The sequence below is a fragment of the Gossypium hirsutum genome, chromosome A05, assembly GCF_007990345.1.
Source record: "Gossypium hirsutum isolate 1008001.06 chromosome A05, Gossypium_hirsutum_v2.1, whole genome shotgun sequence".
Lineage (NCBI taxonomy): Eukaryota > Viridiplantae > Streptophyta > Magnoliopsida > Malvales > Malvaceae > Gossypium > Gossypium hirsutum.
In genome coordinates this window covers 109,705,296-109,715,608 of record NC_053428.1, presented here as the reverse complement: position 1 = coordinate 109,715,608, position 10,313 = coordinate 109,705,296, and the positions used below count along the sequence as shown (strand labels likewise).

At 35.3% G+C, this 10,313-nt stretch overlaps 1 protein-coding gene across 4 annotated transcripts; it reads left to right on the top strand.

Moving 5' to 3' along the window:
• On the top strand, positions 1–9,915 carry LOC107962202 (uncharacterized). 4 transcript variants are annotated; one of them, XM_041114563.1, is made up of 10 exons: positions 1–137; positions 1,180–1,454; positions 2,736–2,775; positions 4,301–4,355; positions 4,458–4,503; positions 4,602–4,700; positions 4,850–4,918; positions 7,468–7,630; positions 7,848–7,981; positions 8,157–9,915. In XM_041114563.1, the coding sequence occupies exons 2-10, from the start codon at positions 1,284–1,286 to the stop codon at positions 9,657–9,659; spliced, it is 2,280 nt and encodes a 759-aa protein (XP_040970497.1). In that variant the 5' UTR covers positions 1–137; positions 1,180–1,283; the 3' UTR covers positions 9,660–9,915. The 4 variants fall into 4 exon arrangements, with proteins under 4 accessions (XP_040970497.1, XP_016753996.2, XP_040970496.1 ...); XM_016898507.2 differs by having other exon boundaries at positions 4,286–4,355; XM_041114562.1 differs by having other exon boundaries at positions 1,180–1,508.
• Positions 9,916–10,313: the final 398 nt, after the last annotated feature.

The following is a 10,313-nucleotide window of genomic DNA, read 5'->3' as shown; positions in this document are numbered from 1 at the left end:
TGCCTTACAAAACGGTCGTCTTCTCCTCATAAAAACTTCACACAATAGTGAAGAAAATATAGGCCTTGACAAAATTTATCAAAAAAGAAATCTTGCAGATTCTTTCATCTCTGGTTTGCTCGAAAGAGGTAGAGATGGTAATTCTCTTCTTCTTGGATTTATGTCTAGAAATTACTTGCTAGAATATCAGATAAACTAAAGTGCATTCTCCCAAGTATCTTTTTAGTGTTGTAATCGTTTTACCATTTTAAATCTAAACCAAAAGAGTTTTCAAAATCATGTTTCTGTTTATATGCATGCGCCATCTACATTATTAAATTAGATTATGTTTCTAAGATACTGTTGGTTATCTTCTTTAGGAGATCAATTTCACTTATGTCAGATTTTGAATAATTTTAAAGTTTAATCTTAAGAAGGAAAAAGTTTGAATCTATCATCAAGAAGAAGGTAGTTATTTTTGTAGTAAAAAATTGTTGTCATTTGTGATATATCATAAAAAATGTTGAATTGTCTCCTATCTTATTTGAAAATGGATCTAATTTGTTTCTAATGGTTATATGATAATACTCAAACTTTTACTACTTTGGGGCTAAAATTTTTATTTAAAGTAGCTTGATTTAAGACTTTTCAAGCAGTATTCTTTTTTAGGCACTGTAGGCATTTGATATAATACTGTTTATTGATGCCCAAAGAGGAGGTTGACATACCAAAGGAAAGAAAGAAGCATGGAATGGAAGAAAACTCATATGAAAAATATTTGTCTAGAATTCTCTATTTTTCATTTTCCCCTAATGCTCTTATTGGTTTTCCTTTTTGAAATTTTAGTTTGATAAAATGTGAACAGTTGTTGTACTATTACTATTATCTACTAAATTATTTAATCTCGCATATTTATTAATTTTTAAAATAGAAGTGTTGCTGAAGTATTATACCACAAACAAGTTTTCTAATGCACTTGCATGCAACCTATTTGATATAGATAAAAATAATTCTCGTATACATCACAATCTAGTCTTAATCTTTTCCTAAATAAGATGCTATTAAATGATAACTATTTTCTACAAGTAAAACTAATTATGCTATTTTCTTCTTGTTCAATTTGAAATTTGACATGATACTTTCCAGTCTCAGCATTTTGTATTTCCTACCTTGACATTTATGAATTCACTTTTGAAACAGGCACATAGAAACGAAGGGGAAGAAAACTAGTGCATTTTTGTACATAAAGGTACAAAAGTGCATCTTATGGTATTTATTGTGACAACGCAAGAGAATAATACATTATGTTAAGTGGGGAATATAGAAGGAGTCCACGAATAATTGAACTGGATGCACGGAAAGCACAAGAGAGGAGCCAAAATAAGGGCAAAGCGATATGTGAAGTGACAGACGAGGAAGAACTGGATAAGGGGCAAAATATTTTGAAACAAAAGCGCGGAAGGAAAAAGGTTAAGGTCAGAACTGTCCAAGATGTTGTTGTTAATTCAGTTGAATATAAAGTTCAGAAGGTACCATTTGTAGCTTATCCATTTCAAATGCTTTGCCTTCATTTTATCTCATTCTTTTATTCTCTCAATGATAGAATTAAACTTCTTAAAATTTTCATGCCTATTTTGCTTTGAAGATTTGAGAAATGTCGAATGCTTTCCAATCATATGGCATGATGTAGAATAGTGATCGTTAAAATAGTGCAACACATTTTAAGAACACGATGCAGAGTAATGTCTAAGAATGTATAAACAAAACTTTTTAAAGGTGAAGGTGTATATTGTGATAAAAAGTAATGGAGAGTGATGGGAAGTAAGGTTGGTGTGAAAGTTTTTGAGTTGATACATAAAGGGGAAGTATTTGGAGTTGGCTCAACAAATGTATTTTTGCTAAGAAATAGGGTAATAAAGTATCCCTAGTGTGTTATAGATAATATAAAGAGGTATTAACTAGCAATTAGGAAAGTTTTAAGAGCAATGAGGCACACTGTAACGAATGTGACAAATTGAATAAGCCTATGAAACCTATCTTTTTAGAATGCCAATAAATAGAACTAAGTTATCTTCCCTTGCATTGCTCAAGAAGTGATTTAAATCATAGATTTATTCTTTTGTGACACAACTGGATTGATGTGTAAGTTGGTTCTAATTGCTTCTAGTAATTTAAGATACTATCGTAGGTTCCTATAAGTGATTCTATCGGTAGCCTCATCATTCCATGGCTATGATGCTATTGATCTCTAAAATTGATTGGAGTGTCATTTTATGCTAATTGCTACTATTGCATACGATAAATTGAATATAATGTGAATGTTTTAGTCAAGACCTGTATCACAAAGATCTCGAAACTAATATATTGTTATATTTAAAGAAATATTGTTATATTTAACAAATCACATTATAATGAAACTAATATATTTTCATTTTATATCAACATCTCGTTAGAATCTTTTTAGTTTCTATTGATTATTTGTTTATCTTAATTAGACCGTCAAAAGTGTAATCCTCTTGGTACATGTGCCCTAAAGCCTTTTTTAGGGATAAAAGGTGTTAATGTGTCATATCTTTTAACAAAATATGCTAAAATTGGATAAAGAGCTAGAGTCTAAAACAATTTTCTTGTAAAAATATATGAAAGTTGATAACACTAGTTTACCGATACATTTATTTCTATGTTTGTTTGAGATGGATACATTAATCCATTTTCTATTTTCATATTATGTTAAATCTTATTTGATTCAACTGCAGACCGACACAGGGAATGATGAAGATGGAGTTGTAAATGCTGGTTAGCTCATACTTTAATTTAAAATTTGTCTGTTTTATAAGCTTTATATTCATCCAAGGAAACATCAAAAGCTATAAACAAACAATACAAACTATATATATCTATACATGATAAAAAGAATCACCTATTCCAAAATGTTACAAGCTAAGCACAAAAAAAATCATTTATATAGCTTGTTCTATTAATCATTGATATAGCTTGTTCTATTAATATTCTTGCCTTTAAGCCTTAAGTGAACCACTTCTTTAATGCTTCTAATATAGGTAGGGACGAATAGAACCTTAAAAAATGTGGCATTGATACACGCCTTGAAGTCTTTATTAATTTCTCATAAGTTCATGTTAACCCCACACTCTAACACACATTCTGCAAAATATGATCCCTAATTTCAATTTCATAATAACAAAACAAGCAATGACCATCAATACTCATTCCCCTCTGTATCAATCTCTCCTTGGTTGGAAGTCTATCTAGAATTACCATCTAAGTGATGAAAGAATGTTTTGGAATATGTAGAGGAAACCAAACAATCCTATGCCATACAACCTTCTCAACTTAGGCTTGGTCACTCCCCAGATTTTAGAAGCAGTAATCTTCCTCCCATTTAACTCAGAATTTCTCAGCATAGTCTACTTCCTCTCTAAGTTTTACAACTTTTCTCCAACTCCAACTGATGTTACTTTCAATGGAACCTATCTCAAAGAATAAATTTTAAGCAAGTACTCTTTGGTCCAAGCAATCCAAAGAGATCCATGTTCTGCCAAAATATTTCTTATATGTTGGACTCTCAAGGTCCTTCATTCCAAGTTCACCCTTACCCCTTTAGCTGAGTCTTTATTACCCTTTCAAGAAAAAAAAACTAGAACACACTTGGTTGATCTTTTTAAGAATTGCTTTAGGTAACATGAAGATAATGTACAAAAAATTTTGAATATGAAATATAACAAATTGAACCAATTGCATCCTCCCAACAAAACTCAAAATCTGAAACCCTAAACCTTAAACCTATGTTCTCTCCAACAAAGGCAAGCAATCCTTCTTTGAAAGTCTCATTGTAACTAGAGGAATACCAAGATATCTCACTGGCAACTACCCAATTTTGAAACCAATAGAACTTTGAATTAGGTTGAGTTCCTCTTGTGACACACCTACAACAAAAATCTCAGTTTTTCTGAGCATTTAATTGAAGCTCAAGAAGTTGATAAAAAATAGAAAGAATACTCCAAAGCCCCACCACAGAATCTGCTTTACCCTTGCAAAAGATGAGCAAATCATCTGCAAATCACAGATGAGTGAATTGAATTAGATGACATTTTGGATGAAAACTGAACACTCATTTCTTTGCTCCCAAATCCAACAATTTCGAGAGGATATTCATGGAAAGGACAATGGATGACCCTGCCTAATATCCCTTGCCCCTTTAATTTAAAATTGAAAGTAGAGTTTTGTCATTTCTTATGTGTAATCATAATGATGTGTTTAATACTTTTGCTCATGGTACATTAAGCAGTTATTGTGCCTTCAGGAGCTGCAATACCTGAAAAAAGCAAGCTCGAACTATTACTTGGTATTTTGCAGAGGTTTGTAGTTATCTTGTCGATTAGTCAGGCACTGATAATTTCAACTAAAAAAAGCATGCCAGTGATTGTTTTGAGATTTGCTTTCTTTCTTCTGAATTGTAGGAAAGACACACAAAAAATATTTGCGGAGCCAGTAGACCCTGAAGAGGTTGGTACTCAGTAACTCTTTCATCTGCCTTCCTTTTCAAGCCTGATGACAGTCAATTTTTCAAAACCTGTGAATTAACTTTATTTTTTAACTGAAAGGTTGAATTCTATTATGATGTCATCAAAGAACCGATGGATTTTGGCACGATTGCAAAGAAACTGAATGAAGGAAGCTATCAAACACTGGAAGAGTTTAAGGTCTGCTCCCAATCTATTTGTTTGACCACATATTTGGGTTGCTGTTACAGACCATCTCTTTTACAGCTTCCTTGGCAAACAATTTACTCCACAAATATAAAATCTATGGATCATTTTAATTAATTGCTTCCTTTCACACTTTTACACAGCGTGATATATTTTTGGTACCCAACAATGCCATGCTTTTCAATGCTTCTACTACCATATACTACAGACAGGTAAGTCAACCAAACTTTTTGTTAGAATTGTGTGACCCAAATTCTAAGAGATTGCTTGCAAGTCAAGTTAAACAAAAATATATTTTCTTTCTAGAAGATTTAGTATTTATTAGTATAATATATTTAGCATTTATTAGTATAGTTTATTTGACTTACTAATTTAGCCTATAAATAGGCTCCTTTACAATCTTAGAATTAAGAGACACCCATTAGATTAGAACTCATAACACATTCAGAGAATTTTGTGTTTACGTTTGAGGGTTCTTTGTTTTTCAGGGTTTTCGGGGTTTAGTTTTTATCTCCATCTTTTGTACTCTTCATTCTTTTGCCATTATAGTAAAATTATCTTTGCCCGTGGTTTTTTATCCTCTTTTGAGGGTTTTTCCACGTTAAATTTGTGTGTTCATCTTCTCAATTTCTTCTACTATTTTTACTTGTTCGTTGCTTATTCGGGACGATCCTAACAAGTGGTATCAGAGCTAGTTTAACTTTCATAGATCAGCCTGGTCAGAGATGGCAGCAACAAGGTTTGAAATTGAGAAGTTCGATGGTGAGACAAATTTCAATCTGTGGCAAGTTCGGATGATGGCAATTCTAGTTCAAAATGGCTTGAAAAAGGTTGTTACAAGGAAAAAGCCTGAGAATCTAAATCAAACAGAATGGGAAGAGCTTGATGAAAAGGCCTTGTCTGCAATCCAGTTGTGCCTCGCGAATACAGTATTGCAGGAGGTATTGATGGAGAAGACCTCATTCGCCTTGTGGAAAAGGTTAGAAACTCTTTATGTGACTAAGTCTCTGGCTAACCGTTTAGTGTTGAAACAACGTCTATTTACGTTTCGCATGAACGAAGGTGAGCTTCTTAAAGATCACATCAGTCAATTCATTACTCTTTTAAATGATTTAAAGAACGTTGAGGTTCATATTGACGATGAAGATCAAGCTATGCTATTATTGTGCTCTTTACCCTCTTCATACAAGTCTTTCAGGGAGACCCTGATTTATGGCAGAGACAAACTCTCGTTCGAAGATGTGAAGGGTCATTTGTTGAGTAGAGACAAACTCGACAATGAGTTTGATTTGAATAGCAAAGCAGATAGACAAGCTTCCGTTTTGGTAGCATCAAAGAAACGAGACAAAAGGTGTCGCTATTGCAAAAAGTTAGGTCACGTCAAAGCAGATTGTTATAAACTGCAAAATAAAAGAGCTGCTGAGAGTAACGAGGAAGATGTAGCTGGTGCTAATTTGGTCGATGAAGGCGGTGATGATTTCTTGTTAGTGTCAACGAGCGATAACTCCAAGCTTACGTCTGAGTGGATCCTAGATTCAGGATGTTCTTTCCACATGTGTCCCAATAGAGAATGGTTCTCCACATACAGTTCAATTGAAGGTGGAGTTGTGCACATGGGAAACGATTCATCTAGTAAAATAATCGGTATTGGTACTGTTAAAATTAGGATACACGATGGGACGATTAGGACACTCTCAGATGTCAGGTATGTACCTGATTTACGAAAGAATCTCATCTCCTTGAGTATTTTAGACTTGAAAGGATGCAGAATCAACATCGAGTCGAGCGACATTAAAGTATCTCGTGGAGCTCTCATTTTGTTAAAAGGTAAAAGAACCGGCAGTCTTTATATTCTGGAAGGTTCTACAGTGACCGGTGAAATCGGACGTCCCTCGTCCGTTACGGAGTCAAAGTTAACTCATTTGAAGCGGAGACAACTTGGTCATAGGAGGGAAAAAGGTATGATCGTTTCGTTGAAGAGAGGTTCTCTTTTGGATGCAGGTTTTGAAAAGTTAGGGCACTGTATTCGTGAAAATCAGACCCGGGTTAGTTTTGATTTGGCAGTGCACAAGTCGAAGGCTAGAAGTCTTCCAGCTTCTAAGCATAGATTCGACTCAGTTAATTCCCTGCATAGTTCAAGATAGGCCCGTGGCAGGTTTTGGCAAAGATGGCATTGAAAGAATTTGTGTCAAGGTGGAGATTGTTAGAATTGTGTGACCCAAATTCTAAGAGATTGCTTGCAAGTCAAGTTAAACAAAAATATATTTTCTTTCTAGAAGATTTAGTATTTATTAGTATAATATATTTAGCATTTATTAGTATAGTTTATTTGACTTACTAATTTAGCCTATAAATAGGCTCCTTTACAATCTTAGAATTAAGAGACACCCATTAGATTAGAACTCATAACACATTCAGAGAATTTTGTGTTTACGTTTGAGGGTTCTTTGTTTTTCGGGTTTTCGGGGTTTAGTTTTTATCTCCATCTTTTGTACTCTTCATTCTTTTGCCATTATAGTAAAATTATCTTTGCCCGTGGTTTTTTATCCTCTTTTGAGGGGTTTTTCCACGTTAAATTTGTGTGTTCATCTTCTCAATTTCTTCTACTATTTTTACTTGTTCGTTGCTTATTTGGGACGATCCTAACACTTTTACTTATCATCTAAACTTTGTGACACTGTCCTTTAAAACTTGGCTACAAATTTTTGATGTTCTCAGAATTTTCTTAGTTCCCTGAACTATATCAATTTTGGTTTTCCAGGCACGTGCATTGAAAGAACTAGCTACAAGGCTATTTCATGCTCTTAAAACTGATCCTGAAAGCTTTGAAACTGAAGCTTCCATACAAAGGTTGGGACTTAGTGGGAGGACAAAGGCTGGAGCTAGAACTCTGAACAAGACAAGTCCTAGCATTGCAGCAAGGGGTAGGTCTTGTAACCAACTGTGGCTATCTAGTTCATTCTTTTTATATTGATCAAATAAATGTTGAGTAGTCAAATATAAGCATATCTGCACATACAACGCAGCAGTATGTAATATGATGTGTGACAACAGTTGTCATATGACTCCCAAATGTGAGATGCTCTTTTGCGCTTAGCCACTAATTTGATGCTTTTCAAAAAAAAAAATTTGTTTAAACAGGGTGTAGAGCTCAGAAACGAGCTCATGATGTTGAAGTGGACAGGCGTCGAACCTATAGACCTCGGAATTCTTTCCAAGGTGGAAATAGATCATTAGTTTCAGCTGTTTATAATGCCCCGAAGCATCTTATGCTGGTGAGTATCATTTCTTTCAATCTAGTTAAATAAACAATCTATGGAATGGTGTAAATATATTTCAGAAATTTACAAGAATGAAATTAAGTGTTTTCAATCAACAGCCTTATGAGAATAGCATTCCCCTTGTAATCTTCTATTATTTACTGATTACTTGTCCTTCCTGGCCATTCAGAATAAGCAGGCAGATCTTGGATATATAGACAGCTTAAAGCGGTTTACTAAAGATATGGGTCCAATAGTTCAAAAGGTTGCCAATAAGAAGATAGACGGTTACATTTCCGAAGCTATGAGAGTTTGGAATATGACAACAAATCATCAGCTGGGGACCCAAAATATGCAAATTCCTAATGCAGCCTTTGCATCAAATATAAAGGTTGCTCCATCTTTTAAAGTCCCTTCAAGCACACCCGGATACCAAAACAATTCAGGTGACAAAATGAACATTCACACTGGATTCTCAAATGGAGGACAGGCATCAGTGATCATGAATAATGCTTTAACTGGAGGAATTAGTCAAACTGGTCGCGGAGTGGAAAGCCTTGGTGACTTCCAAGGGAACATGACTCCATATGCGAGTAGGGATTTTGCTCCATCTTTACATCTCCGTGGGAATTCTGCTGGGTACCAAACATTCGCAGGTGCAACAATGGATGGTCCATCCAGCTTTTGGAATGGAGGAAAGGTGTCTACAGTTAATAATGCGGCCATGAATGATGTTTTAAATAAAGGTAAAGGAAAACTTGGAAATGAAATGGACTTCCAAGAAAAGATGTTTCAACCCATGAGAATGGGTTTAGATAGCGGAGTTGCTTTCAAGGATTATGCTGTTAATCAAAGCACTGGGGTTCACTTGGATTCTTCTTTACCCAGTTATGATTCAGGGAATGGGGAACTTGATTTGATCGCATTGTGGAATACAAAGGGCAAACAAAAGGAATTAGACGGGAAAGCCATGACGGTAAACCCAATCAATGTGGATAATACTGTACGAAAAGCTGGTCATGGTTCTTCGTGGTGGATGCAAGAGCCTATGGTTAAAAGTAAGATTGATGCTTCCTCATCTTCATGGCGTTCACCTTCTCAAGTCATGACAGGGTTCGATGGTACTCAGACCATGGACTACATGAGCGGAATGGGTTCACCTTCTCAAGTCATGACAGGGTTCAATGGTACTCAGACCATGGACTACATGAGCGGAATGGGTTCACCTTCTCAAGTCATGACAGGGTTGAATGGTACTCCGACCATGGACTACATGAGCGGAATGGGTTCTCATTATGCTGGTAAAAGAATGTATGAGAAAGAAGTCATAGCTGATGGACAAGGCTCTAGCTACAGAAGCAACGTAGAGCAGGTTGGGGTAGTTTCAGATTTGTTCAAGCCAGCGGAGATGGGAGTTCAACCCGTGAGTGATTACTGCTTTCAAGATGAAACTATATCAGCTGAGTTGGCATCCTTACTACAGCAAAAAGGAGGCTTGGATTCACTATGTAACGTTCCTCCAGATGAGAACTGGTTTGGAAGTCTAGGAGACAAGAATTTGATGAGAGCATCAGAGAAGCCATTGGAGTATCAGAGGTTTCAACCTGAAAGCAATGCAGCAGCAGCAGCTACTGAGAGGAGGCAGAAGCAAACTGTGGAGGGTGCACAGCAGGCACAATGGAGGTGGCTATAATTCTCTAGTCCGGACAAAACTGCCAATGCCTACATGGCATGATAATGCAATAAAAGAGACTTGGTTATTTTTGTTATTTTGGGATGTGTGTTTGGTTATAAATCCATCCAAAGGAAACTACAGGACTTGCTGCTTTGTTAAAGAGCTCTGTGCTCTACCTTTTTATGTGTGGAATGTGGCGCGGGGACTATGATGCTATTCTATGACACCCCACCATACTCTTTTAACTTTGGTAATATCTTATTAGTTTTTTTAACTTTGGTAATATCTTATTAGTTCTATCTTCTTGACCAGGAATTTTTATTTTTCCCTGCTACATCTTACTGCTTGCATCCTTAGGAGTTGTGAAATCTGCCTTCTGCTACCAGAAGCAGATGGTTAAGACTTAAGCCATCTGGCCTTACACTTTGACACCCATTTGCATCTTCCAGTAAACAGCATGCTCTATTTTGACTTAGAGGCTCACAGAGTGAAGCTTCTCTCTGTGCTACCCAAATCTGATTTAAGCCCAAATTATTGACTTTCCTGTTCTTTTTAACCCCCTGCAGTTTGACTTAGATGCTAATAAGTTATTTTACTCATTCAAACTTTAAATTATTAATATGTTTATATTTTTATTTGTCACTTAATTTTTAGGTTATTTTTTATTTTAAT

What these genes read in the sequence shown, in the direction of transcription:
- LOC107962202 (XM_016898506.2), top strand. Translation starts at nt 1,284, where the DNA reads ATGTTAAGTGGGGAATATAGAAGGAGTCCACGAATAATTGAACTGGAT. An exon ending in TTGAATATAAAGTTCAGAAG is followed by an intron (nt 1,509 to 2,735) that starts GTACCATTTGTA and finishes ATTCAACTGCAG; the next exon opens with ACCGACACAGGGAATGATGA. An exon ending in AAACACTGGAAGAGTTTAAG is followed by an intron (nt 4,701 to 4,849) that starts GTCTGCTCCCAA and finishes ACTTTTACACAG; the next exon opens with CGTGATATATTTTTGGTACC.